This window comes from Tamandua tetradactyla, chromosome 15 (assembly GCF_023851605.1).
Source record: "Tamandua tetradactyla isolate mTamTet1 chromosome 15, mTamTet1.pri, whole genome shotgun sequence".
Lineage (NCBI taxonomy): Eukaryota > Metazoa > Chordata > Mammalia > Pilosa > Myrmecophagidae > Tamandua > Tamandua tetradactyla.
Window position 1 is genome coordinate 50,556,699 of NC_135341.1, and position 27,057 is coordinate 50,583,755.

Below are 27,057 nucleotides of genomic sequence, written 5' to 3' on the forward strand. Positions count from 1 at the left end.
TTATGGGAAGCATGTGTTGACTTAGTAATTTAAAAACAGTTTTCTATGAAATAGAACCTCAAGAGGACCATTTTCTGCTTGAAATACCTAGTGTGAGTGCTTCCATTTCTATAGTCTGTCGTGCTTATGATCATGATATGATGAACACATCCCTGCCATGACTAACAGCTGTCAAGAATCACACCATCTCAGAACTGGGAGGGAACGTTAAAGAGCAAAATATCCAAGCGGCTTTATTAACAGATGAGACAGGCTCAGAGAAGGGAAGTAACTGAGAATCATAAGCATTTAGAACCGAGGCAAATATAAGATGGACGGTGCCAGGCCCTATGCCAGACAAGGTCTATTCACCCACTATTCATCTACTGCTCCCAACTGCCGTCAGATGTGAGGATGACCAGCTCCTCTTTACTGGGTCTATCTGACACAAAAGCCACAACTCACTCCTCTCTGTCTCCCCAGGGACAGCACCTCCAATTTGCCATGTGTATAGTATCAGCCTTCTCCTGAATACCTCCAGTAGCGAATGCATTGCTTAGGAGGGGTCCTTTAAGATTTTCAGACAGTCTAAGATCCCAGATAGAGGCAAACTGAAGGCCTTGTGGTAACAGTACAATATCTTCACAGTTAGGTTCAAAGAAAGAAATGTTGCTAAAAGCAAACTATCAAAGTAATACCTGGAAAGTCAAGAGGAAAAAAAATTGGGGCTTTCATGTCTGATGGGGCTAATTTCAAGGTTAAAAGGCACCAAACAGCAGGATGAGAGCAGCCCTCACCTGGGTGAAATACATCCTGGAGGAGTTGGAGCCCAGGAGCTTGCTCTCAATGTGCTGCTGTACCCGCTCCAGGATGCTGTCCTCATGCAGGAAGTGAACCTCATGCTTTGTAGGGTGCACATTGACATCCACGTTCTGAGGACTGATTTCCAAACTGGCAGGAAAAAAAGATAACAATTACCTTAGGGGAAGGGATGGGGAAAAATTCTACACCTGGTTTATGTAGTTACCGAAAGAGCTGACACAGTGGTCAGAACCTCTAGGTCTGATCTGAGTAAGTGGATTCAAATGCTGGCTCTGCTACTTAAGAGCTGTATAAATTTGAGTAGATTACATCTTCATTGTCTCGATTTCTTGGTCTGAAAAGTGGAGATAGTAACACTGACTATCTTACAGGTTTATTGTGGGGATGAAATTCATGCAAAGCCCTTAGCATTTAACTGTTATATATACGTAAACTGTTATCATTCTAGAACTAGTGAAATTTCCTAGGTGTGACCTTGGGCAAGTCACTTAACTTCTCCATTTTCTCATCTATAAAGGAATGGTAACCATAAACCTGGCATCTACTTACATTTCAGGATTATATGAGGATCAAACAAAAATATATGCAAGAGAGAGCCATTTTCTCTTTCTTCCTGCTGGCTCCCCAGCAGAGAGACAATTTCAGGTTCCTACCTGCTTTCTCCCTTTTGCTCTCCCACCTGCTTCCTGCCTGCTTTATTTCTTTAATAAATCTGTTAACCTTTAATATATATATATATATGCATATATATATATGCAAGAGAACACTAAAATATAATACAAAAGTCAGTTTAGAGATTGTATCATTCATCAATTCATTGCCCCTCAGTTCCAAATCCATCTTTCATTCATCCACTCTGTAATAATGGAGCTTTGTATGTGAAGCTTTGTCAGGAGAGGATGCTGGAGGGACAATGAAGGAGGTAGGGTTTCTATGCTGGGTTCCCATGCACTCTTCTCTGTGAGGTTCCTACAAAGTATACAGTTCTTTTGCAGTACCCAGTACCACATAGCACCTTCTTGTGGACCCCAACAGGTGATTTTGCCACAGAGTGCTGCTGGGGGAGCACCTTAGCAACATCTAGGATGCCACAGTCATGTCCTCTACAATAAGATCCTGATCTCAGCTCTGGAGAGAGGGATGGGTACTGTGGCTACGCTTCCTTGGGTGCTCTACCTCAGCCCTAAGGGTAAGGGCTGTTCTATATATCTGCTATCATAATCACTTTTTAGTTCTTACTAGCCAATCCTCCGTTACTCCAATCCCCTGAAGTAATTCTTTACATTAAACTTACCCAGTTCAAACTGCTGTATGATTTCTATTTTCTGTTCAGACCCTAACTAATATAGAGATGAAACAAGATGATAACTTAACCAATTTATTATCTAGCAAGAGAAAACACAATGGAGTCCACAATTCTACATTAAACCTAAAACCTATCCTTAATCACCACGTATGCAATGAGTCAGAAGAAGTCTGGAGTCTGAAGAAATGAGAAGAAACCACAATTCAGCAGAAATCAGGGCAGACAAAACGTGAGAGAGAAAGAGAGAGAGAGATCACCATGGGATGGAGGATGGCTGGAACACAACAGACTCTGGGAGAAAGTAAACTCTGTCAATTTGTTGATGTTGGGCATCTGGCTTCTAAAACCATGAGACAGTAAATTCCAGTTGTTTAAGCCAACCCACTATGTGATACTTGTCAGAGCAGTCCTGGAAAACCAAGACAAGGGCAAAGGTTTCAGACTTAAGAAACTTTAATATGAACCATGCCCTGTACAAATACAGCTCTATTACTATTGAGATTGACCTTTGGTTGGGCTGTGATAAAAATACTAAGGATGTGAAATGGATACACTAGTAGCAGAGCCAGAAACAACAGAATGAGATTCTCTATATATCAGCCCCTAGACTGCAATTTCCTCTAGGGCAAGGGTACCTCACATTTATTTCTATATCTGAAACACCTACTATGAGGCCTGGATTTTCTAAAAATGCTCAGTATATGACTGCTAAATTACTTATGTGAACCTCTAAGCAATCAATGGTTGGATGGGCTAAAGTAAACATCTCCATAGAGTAGAAGACTGCCTTCCAGGCATGGATGGAAAACCATGTCATAGCTATTTCAGCTTCCCAGGTTGACTTTAGCAGTCAAAGTAATACTCGGAGCCTCCTAAGCACATCTCTGGTGTACACTGCTCACAGGCTCTTCAAGGGCTAAGGTATGTCACTAAACTTTGTATTGCCAACAGTGTTTGGCACACAGGAAAGTCAAGAAGGTTCTGTTGAATGAGTGCATGAATAAAGGAAAACTAGGCCTTTTATCTGTGAGAAGGGATAGACCAACCTTTTGCATGTGGTGTATGGAATTTACTGTGATTGAGTTATCAGCAAGACCCTCTTTTAAAGAGGAGAGCCTGAGAGAACTTCTGTTTATTGTGAGTCTTGGATGAGACGGTTGAGGGCTGCGTTACCTGAGGTACAGGAATGGGTGTGTATTTTTGGGCAAATATGCTGCATACACCGTTTCTATCGCTTTTCTCAAGGAAGTCGATTCTACCAGACGATCTAAAAAATAAAAGGAAAGTGACCAGCTCACAACTGTACTAAGGAATGAGATCACATGCAGCCACTCATCATGCCATGAAATCACCTCAGGAAGAACATCTCCAGAGTGACATCCTCATCAGATCCTGCTGTTTCCCACTAAGGTTGCCAGGAAAGGAGGGCCCCCTATTACCTGTCACTCACTTCCTGACATCTCACTGCAGCTCTGCACTCTTTCCTCTCACCCAAGTCTCAGAAACATGTTAGGGAAATAAATTCTGCCTCCCCATTTCCTTTTTCCTCAATCAGCCCAGGATGAGCTTTGTCCTTGCTGGCTGCTGTGGGGAGACTGAAGTCAGCTCTTAGACTTTTCATTCTATCCACACAAATGTTCACTTTTCACATGTACCAAGTGCTGGGAGACAATATATCGGCGAACAAACTAATTTCAACCCTGAGTGGTAAGCACTGTCACAGAGGGAAGGGTGAGTGTGTGCACGTCAGACCTTAATGGTGGGACATTGAAGCAACCAATTCTGCTCAGAGTTGCAACATGTGGGCATTCAAACTGGGTAATAAAGGATAAGAATGAGTTTTCCAGGTATGTTAGGCAGTACAAATGACTGAATGTGTGTTTAAAGTAATTTAGGAAACGATGTAGCTTTGGAGGGGATGGAATACAAGAGGGGCTGGGAGAGAGGAGATCAAAATTGGAGAAGAATCTATTTTTAGAAAACTGCTCCCCTTTTTCCTCAGACAGATTTCAGATGAACTGCCAATGATCTGTTGCCCATGTTGTTGTAGCCAAGGATATGTCACATCCTTTTTATTCCGGTGAGAAGTGTGGCCATGATGTTATCAATGAGGAGACTATTACTTTTTGAGTGCTTACCAACCAACAGCCCCTTCAATAAATGTCATTATACGCTGAAACAGGTGCCTTGACCAAATAGGTCTGTAGGAGTGGGCACCTGACCAAAGGACAACTGGTCTATCAGCTAACCCCAGGACATGGAGGAGCTCAGAACAGAGCTTGGTCCAAAAGGCATCCCATAACTGGTAGAGACAAAACCAGCTGGAGGCTCTCTGCCAAGATTTCTGAACTTGGGACATGCCAAAGGAGTGCTGTGTCCCTGCCACTTGAATGAGTCTGCACATGTGGCGAAAACTGAATGACATGTTTAAGAATCTGACATCTCTTTGCTAATAAGAACTTAGCATCTTAAACAGATTATTTAATGTTATTGCAGAGCTCATGTGGTAAACAGCCCCACCAGAAACAGTGCCTAGTTAGATGGCACTTATGCTGACTTTCACTTGTCTAAGCAGATGGCACTTACACTAATTTTTACTTCTCTACTCTGGCCAGCACATTTACTAAAAAAAACAGCAGATACCAGTTAGTCTTTGTAATTAGGAAAAAAAATGAAAAACACTTTTTGAGGCTTGATTAAAGCAAGCTTTGTCATGAAGTAAAATAAAATAAAATAAAAATCTGCTAATATAAACTGGCTCTCTACTCATTGTTTCTGTACTGCTTTGAACAACTGCTGTAAAATATGTATGATTTGAAAGACATTTATAGCAGGTCACTACTTTAACTGGAAGGGGTAATATACCACTTCCAGTAGCAAAACAAAACAAAAATTTAAAAATACATAATTATTAATTATTTAAACAATAAAAGTAAAGGATCTATATGATAAAAATGATAAACACTGAACCAATGGAAAGATGCATCCTGTTTCTGAATGGAAAAATGAAAAATTGAGTCAAGACTATATTGAGGATTATTGTTGCTCTGTCATTGTCTCTCAAAACCTTATTTATGCAATTAAGTAAAAAAGAAAAAGAAGGAGAATGCAAAATAGTAAGTTACTAAGTTTACTTAGTAAGTTACAATCACGTAACAATATAGAAGCAGAGAGATAACCAGAAAGGAATTGGAGAAAAATCCAAGTTCATTTAGTTAATTTCCTTCCTGATTTCTTGTACTGCTGCTCGTATCATAAGTAATTTTTATTCTTTGAAAAGAAAAATCTCAAGGGGCTTAGAATTCAATGTTTTACTGTAATAGCATCGTCTATTATACCCTCTGTCTTGTGTCCTGTTGAGCAATTTCAACCTACAGACCATGATCTAAGGTAACACAAAGCTCTGTCCAGGGCCTGCTTTCTAGAGGCTCTAGATGACAGTAGGTGGGGAAGGTGTACTGACTCACAGGGGTCTGTGATACGCTCTATCCTGGGCTCGCTCTGGGAGATGAGAACCAGACTCTAATAACCAACAATAAGCACATCTAAGAGGGCTGAGCATGATGTAGGCCAAAAGGTACAAATGCTTCCTCATACTTCAGAATAGGTTTCCCTAGGTATGATCACAGCAGTGGATTAGGAATTTTTCCATAGTCCCATAAAATTTCATGTGTATGGATTTCTCCACTAGGTCCTTTTTTACTTACGATTGATGAAGAGTAAGAAGATGCACTTCTTCACTGAATAATTTGCATTGGATATGTAGCCATTCATTTTGAAGGCTAGGGTTTTATCCTCACACCCAACTTCAATTAATTCTCTGGTTAGAAAAGAGAAATTCTGAGGATTTGGAAACATTGGAAAACTTGTTCATTATAAAAGAATCAGAGCTGAAAACTCAAGGCTCTTCTCCATAAACAACTCCATAAAATAATTTTCAAATGAAAACCCTATAGACTGTTTGTAGAGGTCCTCTGGGACCATGCATCCATGCATCCAATTACTCAAGTGCCTACCCACCCACCCAGGCAGTGTTTTCAAACTCTTATGTCAGGCACTGTTCTAATTGCTCTTAATAACCCACTGGGTCCTTATTTTACTGAGGCCATTACATATCTTCAGTAACTAACCAACAAAGATAGGGTTCCAAGGTGAACTTTCCTGAACTCCTTATTATACTACAGAGAACCATAGTGGGGAACACATGTGGTGTTCTCAAAAGTAGGTTTATTAGGGAGAGGACTACTTGTTGAAAAGGAGGTCCTCATTCCTGCTTCAGGGACTTCATGAGTGTTGGTCTACCCCCAATCCCTGCTCATCTAGTTAATGCCTCCTTATTCTTAGGGATTACATTCTCAAATAGCCTTCTATACCTCTCCCTGATTCCCCGAGAGTTTCTCCCATTGTGCACTATATATTTTTCTTTGAAGGCTCTGGTACAATCTGCTAATGAATGTAAAAAAAATCCTGTGTCTCTCCAACAAGGATATGAGTTCTCAGAGGGTATGAATATTTTCTCGCTCATTACTAAACCCCTACTATGTAGCACAGACCTGGTAAATGGCAGGCCCTCAGTAAGTATTTGCTGAATGTATGGTGGAAGCTTTTCATGCAGTAATATGCACTGTGATTCTGAGTGGAGGGTATGGCTTGCAGTATTTCCCACATACACCAAACTACCAAACCTTTTCTTTCTAAAGCATCTCAAGAGGTTGGTGGTGTTGAAGCACACTTTGGGAAATGATGCTCCAGGGGATTTATAATCTCTTAAAGTCCCTAAGAATTTCATAATGACTAATTCTGACACTTAATAAGCTTTAGTGGAAGATCTCTTCAAAGCTAAGGCTGTAAAATAAAGCTCTCCCTTCACCCTGGGAGCACAGTAAAACAAAAAATTTATCCCCTAAGTACTTAATTATGAAAAAAATGTAATTAAAAGCAAATTGGCTGTTCCCTAATTAGGAACTTGGTTTGCTCAAAGAATGAGTAATTTGCTCTTTCAAGTAGAAACTAGATTCTGTGACTACTGCTGTGTTTTCGAGATTTGGAGGAAATGTGAAGTCAGAGGTTACTCATTCATCTAAGTATCCCCTAGCATCCAGCGATGCTTGACATATTAAAGGGTCTCAGTATTTTTCCCCTCAGGTTAATAGGTACTTTGGGCTTTATAAAAGAAACTTCCTTTTCAACACTTTGAATTTAAGAACTTTGCTGTCTGAATATGTGGATTTTTTTCCTTGTACCTTCATTTTGAATTGGATGAAATTTACCGTGCCAACACAGGATTTACAATGATTATCTGGATACTTTGTTTAAGTATGCTTATGGCTGAACTAACCAGGATATCCATTTTTGGTGGTTCTAAGTGTATTGTTTGTTTCCTTAAATAAAAAATATGCAAAAAAAAAAGAAACTTCCTGAAGAAACTTCCTGAGACTTAGTTAGGAATCCATGGTGGAAATTGTGGTTTTTGCCTATAATAAGAAATGCACTGTAATGTCTTGGGAATCTACAATGCAAGTAATTTCCCCTCATGTGCTTTATTTGACAATGAAGATTTGATGACACTTGCAAGCAAATCTACCTCACCATCAGATAGGAAAGTCTTTAAGGGCAAGAAATGTTTTATTCATCTTTACATCCCTAACTTCTGGCACAAAGCCTGTACTATGAGAGGTAATAATTATTGAACAATAATAAATGAAATCCTAAAGTGATAGAGGAAATATGGGGAAAAAAAAAGGGAACTTAAGAGAATGATAAAATTCTTCTACACTACGAACATTTTGAAGACAAAGTCCTACAGAGAACCCACTAATCTATAGCCTCCAGAGCATCTGGGGAATATTGATTATATGAAATAATGACCCCATTAACAAATCTGCAGCTTGAGAATAATCCTAAGTATCGATTAAAGAAAACTCTTAAGGCAGGTGCTACCTTGACAGATGATATCTTGACAGACTAAAATAACATTATGAAATGATAAAGCAAGACAGGGAATTCAAAATAAATTTTTATATAAAGTATCAACATACCGACTAACAGCATTTCCAAAGATGGAGCGAATATTGTCTACAGTTGTGGCATTAGGCAATGTTCTAACATCAGCCACTGTCTCACCTTGCTGATAAACAGAACAGAAAATACTATGACTTACAGTCCACAGTTGTGATTAGAACATCAGAATCTTATCTCCACAGGCAAGCTACAATTCCCTTTTTAATTTTCATAATGCATAACAATCCCCTATGAACAAAAAACTTACTTTTTTAACTGAGAAACTAATGCCTGAATTGTGTATCGAATACCTAGGAGAGGGGAAAAAAATAAAAGTGGTTAATGCAAAACACGCCAGAGCTCCCTTTTAAATAAATCTGTGGAATTCAGTGATGTAAACGAAGATACATATAAACAAAAATATCTTGATAAACTGCACCTTAACCCATAGGGAAATAACCTAGAAAAGACTTCATGGAGACATCAATGCTAAATGTGACTATATCAAACCAAAAAATGGTTCTTCTTTGCCCTTATGGGTCGCTGACTATACACAAGGGTATCTATCTCAACATGTCACTTTTCCTGAGTACCCCAACCACATCAGGTTTGTCTCAAGGAAATCTCAAGGTCCAGCATTAACAACCTTGAACCTTTTTGTTCTCTCTCACAGTCCTTCCATACACTCCCCTTCCTTGCCCATTTTTTCCCCATCTTTAGGTCCTGTCCCAGTATATCCCTGCCTTTTTTTGGCTGGCTACTATTTATTGTTCTTTCCTCTGTGTGCCCTATGAACTGAAGGATTTTAAGCAAAATGTATTTATTCAGTAATAATTAAGAATACTTTACTTTATCACATTTAGAACCAAAGATAATGAATAGTCCCACACTGATTTATAGAATACCAGTGAAAGGAAAAGAAACTTCATGTACAAACCTGTGCCAAATAGACGTTTGATTTTTTTTTTTTTTTTTTTTGGAAATACTAAAAAATAATTTACACATCCCTGTTATAATTCAGGGATCTGCGGGCTCAGATAGACAGGTTGGTGCCACTGCTCTATCAGAGTAAGTGTCATGGACACCTCCCTCGAACCCCTACCCTTCTTCTGTTAAGAGCCCTTAATCTTCCTTTGGCAAACTATCTCTCCAACATTTCACTCAGTGGCCCCTCAGGAAGACTACCAACTAAGAGGTCTTATCTCAACGAAGTGGGCACAGGACCAGGTGATCCAAGGTATGATAATCATACGCACTTTCCCAGGAAATAGACTCCTGGGCAGTCAGGAAAACAATGAAAACAGCTGGAACAGAGGTGTCACCCTGGATTTTGCCTTCCACAAGGAGCAGCTGTTCACGCCTCTTTCCACTTGGTAACTCTTAACCTTCCAATAACTTCCTTTTGGAATCTAATTAATGAGTCAGTTGTGCTTGCTACCAAAGAACCCCTCACTGATACATAGACCAAGTGCTCTTTCTTGAGGGAATAAGCGAAGACCTAGAATTGGTGACTAAATGTTGACCAGAAACAATTTGTAGGCTAGTGCTATTGTTCTGTCTAGCTCAGCAACTATTTTCAATTTTAAAGCACTCGAACATATGCTTTTGTTGAAAGATCTCAAAGACCCACTATTAGATTTAGGACTGTACCTGCCAACAACTTCCAAAATTTTCCCATACTCTTCACCTGGATTTTTTAAAGCTTTTCTCCTCGTGGCTATGTTGTAAAAAAGGTCCTCCACCTGAACAGAAGATTAATTTTTCTCATAAATTCACAGAAGTACATGGAAATTAAGACCCAAATTCTCTACCTAAAGCTGGATTTAAGGCAATAAATATTCACAAAGAGCACAGTTCTGGGCACTGGTGGAGGAAGGGTGCAAATGATAGAGCAGTGTTAACAAGGAACTAAAGGATATTTTTCCTGCCTCTAATATTCATTCATTCATTCGTTCATTATTCCTCAAGTGTTCAATGGGAATTAGCTCTGCCAGGCTTTCTGCTTTGTGCTGGGAATATGAAATCAAAGCACAGTTTTGCCAACAAGAACAATACAGTGGGGTAAACATGTATATTTATAAATGAAAATATCACATGGAACTCAATAATATTTTTCAAACTAAGAATTATAAAATCTCAGAGGTTATTCTGGGTTGTCGGAAATCATACTGTGATCACCTAAGTACAGGATCCTTTTCTTTTTTTTTTTGGAGGTGCAATTTTGGGAATTGAACCCGGGTCTCCCCAATGGCAGGAGAAAATTCTACCACTGAGCTATCCTTGCACTGCCCATTACAGGATCTCTTGTAACATGCATTGCAAAGTTCATTTCAGCCTCCTGCTGCCTTATCAGGCCCAGGGTAGAGTGGTCTTTGAGGGGATATGCTCTAGCCAGGGCACCTGGGGTTGGATGAGCGAGATACATAACATGACAGTAGGATGCTTTATGAAATCACAGAATGGAGAGACCAAATGTGGCATCACCGAAATAAGGCAGCATAATGAAATTCCTACTAATTAATGATACAACTGCATTACTCACCAAACACCCTTCGAGGCATACAGGTGGGCAGATAATTTTTGTTCCACATGAGAGATGAGAAAAATGAGTTTAAGGGTTATTAAGTGATTGCCTTGGACACACAACTGCTGAGTGACAAGACTGGAGTCAAGCTTAATGTTCTTTCAATCCCAAACACTGCCACTGATTTCTGCCATACCAAATAAAAGTCACCTTCACTAGTGTCTTAAAAAAGATGAGGGAGGGGTCAGACTGCCATGCCACAAGGAGAAATAATCATTGCTCTCACTTAAGAGGGTGGTATCTTGGGGCTTCGGTTAACCAGTAAAAATTGTTATTACTCTGAAAACTCAGACAATTTTATTTTTTTACTTTAATATTTGTATGAAACTCTTTTTCAAAGACTTATACTTCTGTATATCATTCTTACCGTGATCTGGGTCCCCTGATTGCCAGCACATGGCTTAGGAGGAGCTTTCAGCTTTCCATCTGTGTAATTTGCTCTAATCAGAAAATATAAGAAATGATCACTATTAATAGAAACACAATTCTTATCAAAGGGTAAAAATAAATACCATGAGGAACTCTGGGATCTGTCTTGTAACTACTTGTCGAAGAGTGCTTTGCAAACTAATGCTTTTTTCTTCCTTTGCTTTGTATATGTCATATTATACAATAAAAAAAGTTTAAAAAAATAAGGACAAAAATAAATTATGGGGGGGGGAGACCATGGGATATTTTCAGTGTTTTTTCATTTTTATTCTTATATGTAGCTTTTTGAAGTAATGAAAATGTTCAAAAGTTTATTGTGATGACGAATACACAACTCTTTGATGACATTGTGAACCACTGACTATATGCTTTGGATGATTATGGAGTATGTGAAAAAACCTCAATAAAATTGCATTTAAAAATAAAAAAAATAAAAAATAAATACCAACAATGGATTGTAGTGTAGCCAAATTATACACTCTTACCATTTTCATTTTCCCGTGTATTTTTCTATGGCCATATCTTTCATTTTAATTATATATTTAAAAAAAATTCTTGTTCCTTATATCTAACAAATGTTACTTTTAAGTTCTGACCTACCAAACAATAATCTTGCCACTGCCTAAGATAACAGTTAAACGTTTTTGGTTATTCAGCAATCATTTATTGAAGAGTTACCATATGTCAGATCTGTGGAGGTTCTGGTAATGAAGAAAGGTCTGGGAAAGCCCTCGATCTAGCAAGGGGATAAACTTTATTACTTAAAGTGCAGAACAGTGTGCTAAGTGATCAAGAGAAGGAAACATTCAGCCTGGGGTGGAAGGACGGTGAGTATAAGCTACAAGAGGAGATGACAATTAATCTGGGCTTTAGGGAAGAATAGTTTCCGGTGAAAAGAGCAGAAAAGACCACGCAGAACGGGAAAAACCTGATCAAAAGGAGAGAATCTCTAGAATATGTGGCAGCTGGGGATGTGTGGAAAGAATAGGCTGAAAAGGTGGACTAGGAGCACAATAGAAGGGCTGTGAATGCCATGATGATGATGACCCTGGATTTATTTCATCCTGCCTAGAAGGAAGGTGAGCCACTAACTGTCCCAAGCAGGGGCACAACATGACTCCAGAGGTGAAGAAACTGAACTTGTGTCCCAGGCTGTGTAGGCAGACATTAACTCACAACTGTCTCCCAGTTTGTGAGAGGGGACTCTAACCATATCAGCCCACCCAGGTCTATAGTTCACACAGAATCAAACTCCACAACATCAGTGCAGCCTTTTCTGAAATGCTCCATTTTCCATGACTTTACACATTTGCCTGCTAAAGAAAAACTGAGAACAGACAGAAATGTCCACTGTTTAAACAATTTTCTATCTTAACTGATAAACAATCTGTACATAAGAAAATACATTTCTCACTTTTGACATAAATTTGGGTACTCCTGCCTGTCTCTGATTAGTGAATGGCTAGTGCTTACAAACACAAAGGTACAATTTTGATTCACTGAATTCCATTTTTGTTTCATTCCAAGGCCATTCATCAGCCTCCGAAACTTGTGCCAGCCCAAGAGACAGCCAGCAGCCACCTGACAGAAGAGTGACCAGCACCGGCTGGCACACATGGCAGGGAGCTGATGTTTTAAGAGCAGCTAATGAACTGTGAGCTGCTAGCATCCTAGCCTCAGAGGTGTGATCAGCTAAAAGCAACATTCTACTGAAGCAATATACTGCAGAAATAAAAGTAGCAACTACCATTTACTAGGATACGTTCAAGTAACACATACCTTGGCAGGCACTTACATTCAATATTGTCTTCTAAGAATCCATGAAACAAGATTATCACCTAATCATCCCTACGGATTATCAACTAATCCAAAAGAAGGAAAGAAAATTTACCCAAGATCTCAGCCAAAAAAAGAGGAAACTAGTATTAGATAAGATTACTTAGAGCTAGCAAAAAGTACATTTCAGGTTGGCTATATAAGAATAAAGAGGTCAGCACTATACCTGTATGCGCACTTTCCATCAGCTGTTTTGGTTGTAATAGTAACATGAGCTACATGGCTTATGCTGGCCAAAGCCTAAAGAAGAAAAGATGATATGAAAGAAAAACTCATTGCTGGATCACCTATTGTCCATCATTGAAGAAAAAAGTTATCTGATTTTTCTCTCTCATTTTGTGTTCATAGGTGACAACAATAAGTATTTTGCTCACTTACTCTAACATGGTTCTCCTTTTGCTCGCAAACTGAATCTGTATCATAATTTAACAGAAAAAGGGAAAAACATATGGAAAAAATCCAAAAGGAAATAAACCAAAGCATTCATTTGTTAAATAGCAATTGTTTTCAGATGGTAGAATTATAGGCAAATTTAATTATTTGTCTCCTAAAAATTTTAAGAATTTCCTTCTGAAATGGATAATGGAGCCACCCCAAATAGATACATTATCACTCAAAAATGGTTTATATAAACAATTACGTTTAGAAATGTAAATTTAAAATTATGCAATTAAGACAAAACAAATGCAAACAAAACTCGAAACACACAACAAAAAAACCACCATGACCATTTTTCACCTTTATAAAAACCAGACTGGTTTCTTGGCCTTTTGGGATCTGTATCTGCCTTCACAAGAAAGACATCATAGCATACAAAGATGCAACTCAGGAACTGTGCTGTGATGGGTGTTCTAGTTTGCTAGCTGCTGGAATGCAATATACCAGACACGGAATGGCTTTTAAAAAGGGGAATTTAATAAGTTGCTAGTTTACAGCTGTAAGGCCGAGAAAATGTTCCAATTAAAACAAGTCTATAGAAATGTCCAATCGAAGGCATCCAGGGAAAGATACCTTGGTTCAAGAAGGCCGATGAAATTCAGGGTTTCTCTCGCAAGTGGAAGGGCACACGGTGAACACAGTCAGAGTTTCTCTCTCATCTGGAAAGGCACATGGTGATCACGGTCAGGGTTCCTCTCTCATTTGGAAGAGCACATGGTGCACACAGCGTCATCTGCTAGCTTCTTCTCCTGGCTTCCTATTTCATGAAGCTCCCGGGAGGCATGTTCCTTCTTCATTTCCAAAGGTCGCTGGCTGGTGGACTCTGCTTCTTATGGCTATGTCATTCTGCTCCGTTCTCTCTGAATCTTTCATTCTCCAAAATGTTTCCTTTTTTATAAGATTTCAGAAACTAATCAAGACCCACCCCAATGGGTGGAGCTATGTCATCACCTAATCCAGTTTAACAACCACTCTCGATTACAAAATGCCCAAAAGGATGTTATTAGGAGAATTGTAAAAATTTGAATACAGACTACAAGCTTTATATCAATGTTAAATTGCTTGAACTTGATAACTCTGCTTAAAGTGAAGATCCTTATTAGGAAATATGCATGGAAGTAACAAGTGGTAAAGGAGCAAGATGCATACAACCTACTCTCAAACTCTTAGAAAGACAGAGAGATGGAAATTGATCAATCACATATGTGGCAAAATGTTAAAAGCAGGCTAATATGGCTATGCCAGTAGGGGGTATATCAGAGTTCTCTGTATTTCTGCACCTTTCTTTAAATTAGAAATTATCTCAAAAAACTTAGAAGTGTAAATTGATTTCCGGACATGTGTGAGGAAGGACATTAGATATATGCAGTTCTACATAATGCCAGTAAGAAAGGGTGACTAGTACTAAACATAGTATGGCAGATGGTCCTGCTGCTTCACAGGGCCTCTTCACCAGCAGTGGAGCAAGAGAATAGGAACACAGAATTTGGAGTCAAACCAGCAAGGTTCAAGTCCCATTCCAATACTTTCTAGATCTGTGCTCTTGTAATGCTTCTTAATCTCTGTGTATCAGTTTCCTCATACGTAAAACAGGATCATAAAAGAACTTACTATGTAGGGTGGTTGTCAGGAGTAATTAACACATACAAACTACATATCATAGCTGGTACACAGAAACTCCCAAAAAATCTTTCCTGTATAATTATAGTGAAATAATAAATTTGCAAGGATGGCTACAGTCAGGCTAATGCTCAAAGAGACGATGGTCTTCAAAAATGATCCAGGGTTTTGCAAAGCCAAAAAGAACTGTTTTCTTAGGGCTTAACCTGAGGCATACTTAAAATCAGGAGCAGTCTCAGGATAAGCAACCTCTTTGAAATAGCCTACACTTGGAACAATTCGGGGTCCCTATAAGCCAGAGGGCACTTGAGACCACCCCGATGTGATCTAAATTACAGAGGTTGAGTCACAGTTGCATTTACTTTTTTGCAAATAAATTAAAAAATTCATGCACATGATAAAAAAATTTTAAACTACAGAAAGACCTAAAATGAAACGTAATGGGCTCCTTCACCCTTCCCCACCTTCAACTCTGATTCCTCCAAAATAACTACTCTAAACAGTTCCTTTGGTCTCCCAGAGCCTCGAGAAAAAAATGGATCCCTGCCAACAAGGATCCATTTTAGCCTAACGAGACTTGATTTTAGCCCAATGAATGAGACTCAAGTCTTCTGACCTGTATGAAGATAATAAATCTGTGTTGTCTGAAGCTACTAAGTTTATTATAGCTTTTTTCAGCAGCACAGAAAACTAATGCAAACTATTTTAAGAGTGCGAATATATTCTGAGCTAGAAATGTTATTTCTATAAATTTACCCTAATGGAATAATCAACTGAAATGGAAGAATATTTATCAGAGCATTAAATGGGAAAAAAGGGCAAAGATCAAAAATATTCAACAGGAAAGCATCTCAATAAGCCATTAAAAATCCTGTAGATCTATATTAGTGAATGAAAAGATATCTATATGGTATATTAAGTGATAAAGTACATGACCTTTTTTTGTCTTAAAAATATTTTTATCTATCTTATTTCATATTCCTTCCATATATCATATAATTTTACCCCTAAGTATTTCAGTATACATTTCTGTAGGATTAGGACTCATTTTAAAAAATCATATTTTTATACCAAAAAAATTAAGAATAATTTATCCTTAATACATCAAATAGCCAATCTGTGTTCAAATATCTCTGATCATCTTAAAAGAATTTTTTTTACACTTTGCTCAAGTTAGGATCCAAGTAAGAAGTACATACTAGAATTGGTTTGTATGCTTCATAAAGTCTCATATAAATCCATAAATTCTCATGCTGTTCTCTCCTTTTTTAACCTAGCAGTTGTTTAAGGAAACAAAGCTTTTGTTAAGTAGTTTCCCAGACTGGATTTTGCTGACTGCATCCCTACAGCACCATTTACTACATTCCCTATATTTTCTGTATATCAGTACTTAGTTCTAAATATTGACGAGATTCATATATGATTTTTTTTATTTTGTACGTGGTAGTGTGTACGTCCATCAAGACATATAATGTCTGGGTGGATCTGTGAACATAAAATAACTTTGGTGTATTATGTATTTATGAACAATTTCAGTCTTAGAAAACTGAATTTAAATTTGTTCAGATTTACATTTATTTAACAAGCATCATATCTTATTTACTTCTGTTGAGACACATGTACTGACAAATGGCAGTCAATGTCATCACAGTAAGACATTTATGCATTTCTTTAACTCCCCACTTACCTCACCCCGAAAGCCGTATGTAGAAATTCTGGCTAAATCCTCAAAGGACTGCAGTTTACTTGTAGTGAACCTCTCACACACAATGTCCAGATCTTCTTTCTAGAAGATTAAAAAAAAAAAATAGGAGATAATATGTTACTCATTTTTCTGTATCTTTTTGGATTTCCCTTTTCTTGATTTACTCCAAAAAGAAATTCCTCTTAGAAGAGTTTCTAAATTAGTGTGAACTTCATCACTTGCTGTTCAGAACCATGTTGTTCTGGTGCTCCTCCTTTGTTATTGGGTTGCTCCTTCTCTGTCTCATTTGCTGTTTCACCTCACCTCCCCCATTTACAGACTCAGGATGCCAACCCTGGATCTCTTCTCTAGCTACACTCCCTCTCTTGATCCCATCCAGGCTCACAGATAATTCCCATATTTTTATCTCCAGCCCAGACAGCTTCCCTGTACTCCAGACTCACACACACACATATACCTAACAGGCATCATATATTTTATATACCCCAAACTGAGATTCTGATCTTCTCCCAAACCTGCTTCTTCTAATGTCTCTCCCATTTCAATAAATGGCAACTCTTTGTTTCCATTTGCTCAAACCATAACTTTGAAACCATTCTTGACTCCTCTTTCTCTGACATCCCGCATCATCAAATTCTGAGGGCTCTATCTCCACAATCCACACATAATCTCACTATTTCTTACATCCCTATTGCAACAAACTGGTCCAAGGCACCATGCCCCTCTCAGGGACTGCTGTAAGAACCTCCTGACTGCTTCTGCCCTCTCACTCCACAGTCTATTTTCCTCATAGCAGACAAAGTGGTTCTAATAAAATTCGTCAAACCATGTCACATCTCTGCTCAAAACCCTCTAATATCCCATCTTATTCAGAACAAATACAAAGATTTACAATGGCTCACAAGTCCTACATGATCAGCCCACTTACATCTCAGACCTCATCTCCTGTTACTCTTTCCTTGCTCACCCTGTAGACACACAGGCCTCCTTTCTGCTCCTCAAACATAGCAGGCATTCTTCCATCTTGTGGTCTCTGCTTATATTGTCTTTCTGCTTGGAACATTCATCCTTTAAACAGTCTCATGACTTGTTCCTTAACCTCCATCAGGTCTTTGCTCAAATGTTACATCCATACTGAAGCCTTCCCTAAACCAATTTAAATCCTGTCTCTCCCCACTCCCTATCCTCCTCCCTGCTTTAATTTTCTCTATCTCACTTAATAACATCTAGCATACTTTAAAGTTTCTGTTTATTGTTCATTGTTTTTCTCCCACCACTACAACATAAGCACCATAAGAAAACTGTTTTATTCACTGTTATATCCCTTGACATAGTGTTCAGCACAGAATGGGTACTAGATAGCTATTGTTGATTCGAATTTTCCAGTCAAAAAATCCCATCTACAAAAGCCTAGAGATTCCAGAACAGGAAAAGGTTCTGCCTCATCCTGCAGATTTATCACAATGAAGCACACAAACATCCTGCTCCTCTGAAGTTTTACTTACCCTGATCCCAGTGCCATTGTCTTGGATTTGAATCAACTTCAGGCCTCCCTCTTTAACAACCACTTGAATACTTGTGGATTTTGCATCTAAACTGACAAATCAAATACAGGGAATAAATTATCAGTCTGCAACTACTCTAATACACATAATTTAATATGAGCCAAAAGATACTGAACCAAGCAATAAAAATAAAGTCCAGACAATGTCTGACTAATGTGTTACTCCTTTGTCTTAGAGACTCAGTAACTATGATGTACAAGTTTATACACTGCGAGAGAGAAAAAAGTGAGGGGGCAGAAGGTGGTAATGATAATTTCCAATAAGACAGGCACCACTATCTCTGTACCTCTAGGGAAGAAAGGGAAATCACAAGTAGGATTGCCTTTTTCTTACCCTCTTCTCAACTAATTTCACCATCTGTTAATTCAACTTCATCCAGCCTCAAGTTCCTCAGTGACCCTAGTAAAACATCATGAGAGGGGGTGCAAGGGTAGTTCAGCGGTAGAATTCTGATCTGCTATGCAGGAGACTTGGATTCGATTCCTGGTCCCTGCACTTCCCAAATAAACAAACAAAAATTCAACAAATGATGCTACAATAACGGGATACTCACATGGAAAAATAATGAAATGTGACCTTGCCATACAGCGTACAAAAAAAAAAAATGAGAAAAAAAATCCAAAATTTTAGAATGTTTTTCTCTACTACTCCCTTTTCTCTAAGAAAATACATTTATATCAGAGGAAAGAAAAAAATAGCAATGCAGAAAGTTCTGTAGGAAGCCAATAAATCTTTTCTACCTTCAAAGAGTAGCCTACAGGTATACAGCACCTGCCAGGAAAAAAAAAAAAGAAGCCTGGGACTTCATACCAAAGAGAAGTTATAGACTTCCCACACAAAAAATTATTTTTTCAGAAATAAGATAATAAGTTATTTAAATATTAGGGCCCCTGTATTTCAGTTTTATTAGCTACCTTGAGAAATATATTAAAAAGAGGGTAATCGGACGCCATACATACTCTCTGCTTGTAGAATTATAAGCCATTCAGCTAATACGTTTAGTTTTGTTGTACAATATTCTAACACAACACAAAGCCAAATTGTTCTGTCAGTCAATTCTAACACTGTAGAAACAAAGGCCAGCCATTCTCAACTAAAGTCAAAAGGAGACAAGTTCCTTGCTACTTCTTTTGGCTACATTCTAATTCTTACTTTCCCTAGCTCTTCTCTGCCCTACTCTTCTTTCAGTCCCATCATTCTGAATGACTGTTTTCAAAATAAATACTCTGACCAAGACTGGTTTTCTTTCTCTTGATTAAGATACCAGCCTTATTCCTAGCCAGTGGGAACCAGCTCCCTCTGCCGTCCTGACTACCTTGAAACTGATGCTGCAGCTGTGTGACTGCAGGGAAAAATAACTTGGACTCGGGGAGGTGAAATAAAAAAAGACAACTAAAGAACCTAGTGTAAATATCAATCTCACCCTTGACCTTCTCCTCTCTTCTCACTCTGGCTTACCTAGGTCCCACAGACCTCTAATTGGAGAGTTCCTTATCTCCCTCCCTCTTCCTTCTTCCCTCCAGCCCTTTACAGGCTCCAGGTGGCCTCATTTTCACAAAGGAAAAGGTTCGGAACAAAGCAATCCTAATCACAATCTAACCCATCCCTGGAACCAACTGCCCTAACTACAATCTCAGTAAATCACATATCCCCCTAATCAATTCCCTTACACAGCTTCCAGTTCTTTTCCTCCAACTCACTCCCGGCTATTAAAAGGCTGGCTGTTGTTTCTACGGAGCTGTGTTCTACTCTTTACCCTGCTCTAAGAGTCCTTGAATAAAGCAATCCTTGCCTATTTAACACAGTCTGGTGCAGCAGCACTCTACCAGCCCTCCCCACCCACCCACCACCCTCTTCAAACCTAACTCCATTTTTCACTGGAGGGTTTTTTTCCCCCTTCACTTAAGGTATGGACTCTATTAAAAAGCACCAAATATGTTTAACCCAAAGGATCTGACATACTGTCTAAGTATATTGCGGGCATTTGTCTTTGGGGTTTACAATCCACACCCACCTTTCTTTCTACATGTTTTAAACCTTTCTTCCATATTGTTCGCGCGACAGTTCTAAACTTCAGAACCCACAGGATGCCCCATAGAATCAAATAACTTCTAAGTGTCCCTCCAAAAAGTAAAGAGCAAGAAAACATTAAGTGGGCTCATTAGTTCGGCATTAGAAAAATCACAAGTTAAACCCAAAGTCCATCACCCTGTTCTAAAAACTAGACGATTTATCTCGACTAAAACTCAAAAGGAATTGTGTTCTTGAATGCACATGGATAATTCCTCCGCTGAAGAAGAAAGCTTGATTTTTTCCCATCGCAAACCTTTATACATTTTTAACTTCGCACCTTCTTTACATATAATATGAAACTGTCTCCCTTAGGTCACCGCACCATTAAAGTGAACCTCCTATCTGTTCCTCCAAACCACCTTAAAAAGGCTCTTAGCGGGAGCGCTCAATAAACACGCAGCGCTGGAAGAGGCAGAAGGGAAGGCCCGCGAGCACCCAGGAACTTCGTGGCCTCTACCGCTGGGGGCACAACGTGCGTCGTACATGCCTCTGCTCAGGACAGGGAGGCGAATCCGCGCCGTCCTTCGGAGCAGCCTAAGTCGTAGCCTCTAAGGTTTGAGCGCCCGACCCTCTCCGTACCAGTTCTCAATCATTTCCTTGATAGCATTAGCCGGCCGCTGAATAACTTCTCCCGCCGCGATGCGGTTCACTACCGTCTCGTCTAACCGGCGGATCACTCCCGCCACGAGCGACATTTTGGCACTACAGGAACCCACGTGACGTTCGAGACGCTCACCGTGAAGGCCTTCAACCAATCACTTCAGGGTCTTTTGCCTACGTCCGTCCGCCAGCTCTGTCTACTTGGTCCAGCCCCACCCTCCCCAGCTGCGCAGCCTCGAAACCATGGCGTTATAGATTGGGTAGCTCGAATGCCAGTCAAGTTTCTCCTGGACCTCTTCGCCCCGCCCTATGGTCCCGCAACCCACTTGCTAGGAGATATGCGCTTGCGCGTTAGAAATCACTGTCAGTTCTTCCTATTGGCTAGTTTCTGGGAGTGCGAAATCTCCAGCCAATAGGAACGGAGGTGCGATAGCAGGAGACGGGGGTCCCGCTGCTGAGGTGATCTAGTGCAGAGAGGAGGAGGGGGCTTGGTCCTAGCTTCGCCTCCCCTTTTCCTACAACGTCCCCGGGGTCTGCTCTGCTGTTGTGGCCTCCAGCAAAATGTGGATGACGCCCAAAAGGAGCAGGATGGAAGTTGACGAGTCTCGGGTGTTCCGACCCGAGTGGACCCAGCGTTACTTGGTGGTGGAGCCTCCGGAGGGAGACGGGGCCCTGTGCCTGGTCTGTCGCCGCCTTATTGTAGCCACCCGCGAACGCGACGTCAGGCGCCACTACGAGGCGGAGCACGAATACTACGAGCGGTATGTGGCCGAGGGCGAGCGCGCGGCACTGGTGGAGCGTCTGCGTCAGGGCGACTTGCCGGTTATCACCCCACTCACTGCGGAGGAGAGAGCTGCTCGAGCAGGCCTCGGGCTCGCCCGCCTCTTGGCTTTGAAGGGTCGCGGCTGGGGTGAGGGGGACGTCGTTTACCAGTGCATGGAGGTGATGCTGAGAGAAGTGCTGCCTGAGCACGTAGGCGTTCTGGAGGGCATTGATTTATCTCCAGAGATCACAGGGCAGAGGATCCTGGGCATTGACAGAAATCTACGTAGTCAGCTTTTTAACCGAGCTAGGGACTTTAAATCTTATTCTCTTGCCTTGGACGACCAGGCTTTTGTGGCCTATGAGAACTACCTCCTGGTCTTTATACGCGGCGTGGGCCATGACTTGGAGGTGCAAGAAGAGCTTCTGACCATAATCAACCTGACTCATCACTTCAGTGTCGGTGCGCTCATGGCTGCAATCCTAGATGCCCTACAGACAGCGGGGCTTAGCTTACAACGAATGGTTGGACTGACCACAACGCACACTTTAAGGATGATTGGTGAGAATTCAGGATTGGTCTGCTACATGAGAGAAAAGGCTGTAAGCCCCAATTGTTGGAATGTTATTCATTATTCAGGATTTCTTCACTTGGAACTGTTGACCTCTTACGATGTGGATGTTAATCAGGTCGTAAATACCATATCAGAATGGATAGTTTTGATTAAGACCAGGGGCGTTAGGCGACCCGAATTTCAGGCTTTATTAACTGAGTCAGAATCAGAGCATGGTGAAAGAGTTAACGGAAGATGTCTGAATAGTTGGCTCAGAAGAGGTAAAACTTTAAAACTAATATTTTCCCTAAGAAAGGAGATAGAAGCATTCTTGGTTTCAATAGGGGCAACCACAGTCCATTTCACAGACAAACAATGGCTTTGTGACTTTGGCTTCTTGGTGGATATTATGGACCACCTTCGAGAACTAAGTGAAGAATTGCGTGTTAGTAAAGTCTTTGCTGCTGCTGCCTTTGAACACATTTGTACCTTTGAAGTTAAGCTGAATTTACTTCAGAGACATATTGAGGAAAACAACCTAACACACTTTGCTGCCTTCAGAGAAGTTGTTGATGAGCTTAAACAGCACCTTAAAGGAGATCAAAAAATATTTGATCCTGACAGGTATCAAGTGGTGATCTGTCGCCTACAAAAGGAATTTGAGAGGCATTTCAGGGACCTCAGGTTCATTAAAAAGGACTTAGAACTGTTTTCAAATCCGTTTAACTTTAAACCTGAATATGCACCGATTTCAGTAAGGATGGAGCTAACAAAACTTCAGTCAAATACAAACCTTTGGAATGAATACAGAATCAAAGATTTGGGGCAGTTCTATGCTGGATTGTCTGCTGAATCTTACCCTATTATCAAAGGGGTTGCCTGTAAGGTGGCATCCTTGTTTGATAGTAACCAAATCTGTGAAAAGGCTTTTTCGTATTTGACTCGAAATCAACACATTTTGAGCCAGCCATTGACAGATGAGCATCTCCAAGCCCTATTTCGGATTGCCACAACTGAAATGGAGCCCCATTGGGATGATCTTGTGAGAGGAAGAAATGAATCTAATCCATAAGCCTTTGTGGTAAACACTGAAAAGCTCAACGAGAATTCAATTCTAAGAGCAAAAATTGGTTTGATTTTTTTTTTAAGTTTACTAATTTGGATTGTGGGAAAGCCCCAAGTTTATTACAGACTGTCCAAATTGATCACAATTCGAGTTCTTCAGACAGTGGTGTTTTTTGTTTTTTTTTTTCATTTCAAGGGCAGCTTGGGACTGAAACATAACACTACCTTTTTCAAAATTTAGTTTAATGACAAAGTTATTGTCTTTTCCTTTTATGATATAATTGTTCTTGAAGAAGTTTAGTGCTGATAATGTGAGTTGAATTAGTACTGTTTTTAAGGAATTCTGAAGTTTTATGCCAAATATTTTAGCTCTTATTTTAACAGAGCATTAAAATTCTCATCCAGTGTAGTCTGAAATTATCAGCTGCTTAAAGATATGTTTGAACAGTTTGCAGGGACTCACATAGCAGGTTCAGAAGGTTCCAAAAGAAGAATACAAATACCTTGGAGGTATATTGTCTTAACTGTCAAAATGTTTAGGATTTTTTTTAAAACACATATCTGAGTCTGAAATAAATATTGACTGATTTCCTCCCTCTTGCCCCCCACCCCTTCTACCACTAATAGAGAAAGTAATCAGAATTTTAGCAGAGGAGCAAGAATTATTTTTAAATTGCTGGTTTAGAAGGTTTCCTGCATTTGGAGGTCAGACTAACCAATTATATGGGGCTTCCCCTGAATTTTTCATAATCAAGGGCTGTTTTATCAGCTTGCTTATTAAAGGACTACGGTAAGTATAGAATCTGTTAACGGTGCCAGTTAGTAATTCCTTTTTGTTTTTTAACTCCAGACAGAAGTTTGGCCCTGTCCCAAAGGATGTCCTAAAAGATTTTAGCACTCCAGGATCAGGTGTGAGATGTTTTAGCACATTTGTCCTATTTGCATGGAAGATACTACTTTATAAAGAAATCCTATTTAAAGGGAACACTTTATTTTAAATTGGTATTTATAATATCAGATTTTGTTAGCTGCTGGAAGTGGATTTATTCTAGAATTTGAAACTGTCTTACACATTCTATATTTAAGACACTGCACATGTAAAAATACTGAAAAGAAGTCTTATTTCACAGGTTGTAGCAATCCTGTATTTCTAGTAAGACATCTGTTTTGTGCTAATACAGTGATTTTCAAACTTAACTCATGAAAGGAAATCTTACAGTAAAGTCTGTTATATAAAATTGACTTAAAAACAGGACCCAACTTGTCCTCTCAAGTACAATTTGGAAATTATTGTGCAAAAGTGTCGTCTTAGCTATTATAGCACTTTATTCTGTGATCACTAATCAAGCAAATTCAAGGAACCAGGTTACAACCAATCCAGAAGGAACTGATTTAGCAGTCAAAATAGATCCAATAGTCGTAACAACGAAAATTTGTTAGACGTTCTTGCCAGAGGCAGTATCTCTTCCCTCCAGACTTTGTTGGGAACTATGGGTCACATGTTTTTGGGTTGTCATAATTACCCGGGGGTTCTGCTGGCATTTGAGCCTGAGGACCACCCTTATCCACTGCAGTGCATTGGACAGGCTGGCGCAATTAACAGTTATCTCTTCCAAAATGCCAGTAGATCTGTAATGGAGATTATTTTACTTCAAAGGACAGCACATATTACTGGTAGAAACAAAATTAGAAGGGCAGTTTGGGCAAATTAATAGAATACCTGAGAGGTGAAACTAATTCCAACATTCTGAGTTTGGCTCATAGAGTTGAAGAAAGTTTCCTGGACAGGTTCCAGGAGTTCACAACAGCATTTACGAATCAGGAATTGATATTAAATCACAGTGTCCTATTATACATAATTAGTTTAGGGCAGAAAAACAAGTATAGTATGTTACCTAGATGTCAGGAATAGTTAAGTTGAGATTTTGGTAACAGGGAGTAAGCTTAATTATCTGGAAAAACAGTGAAAAATAATCTAGAAAACAAACAAAAACCTACCAGTAATTTCCTAATAGTTTTGAGTCTTCTCTTTCAAAGCAAGTGCTTTGTGAATAGAAGACCTGAAAGCTGCTTCTGCTTTCTAACCCCAGTTCCTCAAATACTGAAGTACTGTACATTTTGTGAAGTTCCAGTATATGTTTTGCTTTAGGTAATAATAAAGTTAGTTCACATATTGTCACTGAAGGTGGAGGGGATATAAGCCAAGAATTTTAAATTGACCCTCGATTTACTATCAGCTAGTCTGATAAAAAAAAAAGTGTGTGTGTTCTGTATTAGGTAATTCTGTAACTGCATGGCAGTCTTTTATAAATATAGTTGTTACAGGTCCTGTTGTTTCAGTGAATATAGTAAAAATAAGTACCATCTTATAAAAACTCTTATGTCCTTACTAGTTACTGTCTTTTATCTCCAATCCCTACTTGTTTCTTGAAAGATTTGTCTATATTTCCATTCTCCTACATCTCCCAACTCAAACTGTTCTCCCAAGGTCACTAAATTCTAGTCGGTATTTTTACCCTGCTTTCATACAAGTAACCACCGTCCTTGAAAAATGTTCATCCTTTAACTTTGGGAGATGCTGTCCCATCCTTTAACTTTGGAAGATGCTTGATATCTAGTAAAGTATGCTTTCTTAGTTTTCCTTACAGGAGACTCTTTCCCTTAAATATCTGTGTGTTTCATATAATTTTTTATTTCATATTAAGTTGTCTTCTCATTCTACACCAGCTCCCTAACTGATCTCTTCTTCCATGGCTTCAATTACCACCTATATGTTAATGACTCCCAAATTCATATCTCCTTTCTAGACCTTTCCTAATTCATACATCTACCTGCTAGCTTAACAAACCCACTTTGCTGTTTCACTCTTTAATTAAACTTGCCTCCAACCTGCTCCTCTCATGTTCTCTTTTTTAGTAACTGACATTACCAACCATTTACTTGCCTTTGCCCAAGCCAAAAACTGAGTCATCCATGACTTTTCCCTCTTCATTCTTCATATCCAGTCCCAAAGAAAGACCTTTCTGTTAGTCTACTGTCTAAACTTCAACTCTCCAGTGTCACTATCCTAATTCAGGCCATCAATTTATCTAAATTATAGCAACAGCCTCCTTACCAGTCTCCCTTCCCATGCTGTAGCCAAAGTGTTCCAGGAGGTATAACTGGTCATATCATCCCACTGCTTTCACCATTACTCTTAGGATAAGATAGAAATATGTATTCATATTTCAGATCTCAGTTTATATGCCACCTCTTCTAGGAGGACTTCATTAATGCCTCTAGAGTAGGTGGCCTTTAATGGGCAGTCCCTAAATACCCTGTTCTTTCCCGACATAAACTTAGCACACATTATTGTTACTACATATTGATCACTGCTAGACTGTAAGCTTTATAAGCACAGGGACCATATCAGCCTTCTCACTGTTGTATCTCTAGTGCTTAGCACAATGCCTGACATTTCAATAAATGTTTGGATGAATAAATACTTGTGTAGTGTTTTATGATCTTTAAAGCTTTGTCAATTTTAACTTTCACAGGGGCCCTGCCTTCGACTGCTCATTGAGTAGTTACATTCACATGTTACAAATTAAGAAATGAAACCAAGTTCTTTATGACTAGGGTCATTATATTTCTTATTGTTGTATTTCTATAATTTAGCAAAATGTTTGGCATAGGCTCAAATATTTTATGCAAATGTTGTTGAGGAAACAAGCTTAGAT

The 27,057-nt window shown here is 39.3% G+C and overlaps 2 protein-coding genes across 3 annotated transcripts in view; one reads left to right on the forward strand and one right to left on the reverse strand.

The window, feature by feature from the left end:
• The window catches only part of MLH1 (mutL homolog 1), a 42,711-nt gene extending 21,624 nt beyond the window's left edge, over nucleotides 1-21,087 (reverse strand). For both annotated transcript variants that reach the window (XR_013162854.1, XM_077129827.1), the window contains exons 1-11: nucleotides 20,937-21,087; nucleotides 18,225-18,315; nucleotides 16,702-16,800; nucleotides 13,123-13,196; nucleotides 11,059-11,131; nucleotides 9,758-9,849; nucleotides 8,376-8,418; nucleotides 8,146-8,234; nucleotides 5,815-5,927; nucleotides 3,281-3,374; nucleotides 777-930 (exon numbers count right to left, since the gene is read on the reverse strand). Coding sequence is in view for 1 of the 2 variants with exons in the window: in XM_077129827.1 (XP_076985942.1) it covers nucleotides 777-930; nucleotides 3,281-3,374; nucleotides 5,815-5,927; nucleotides 8,146-8,234; nucleotides 8,376-8,418; nucleotides 9,758-9,849; nucleotides 11,059-11,131; nucleotides 13,123-13,196; nucleotides 16,702-16,800; nucleotides 18,225-18,315; nucleotides 20,937-21,052 (1,038 nt within the window). In the remaining variant the exon portion in view is untranslated. The remainder of the gene's footprint in view (nucleotides 1-776; nucleotides 931-3,280; nucleotides 3,375-5,814; nucleotides 5,928-8,145; nucleotides 8,235-8,375; nucleotides 8,419-9,757; nucleotides 9,850-11,058; nucleotides 11,132-13,122; nucleotides 13,197-16,701; nucleotides 16,801-18,224; nucleotides 18,316-20,936) is intronic.
• Nucleotides 21,088-21,345: 258 nt separating this feature from the next.
• Nucleotides 21,346-26,820, forward strand: EPM2AIP1 (EPM2A interacting protein 1). The gene has a single exon (XM_077129845.1). The coding sequence runs from the start codon at nucleotides 21,519-21,521 to the stop codon at nucleotides 23,343-23,345; it is 1,827 nt and encodes a 608-aa protein (XP_076985960.1). The 5' UTR covers nucleotides 21,346-21,518; the 3' UTR covers nucleotides 23,346-26,820.
• The last annotated feature ends 237 nt before the right edge of the window (nucleotides 26,821-27,057 follow it).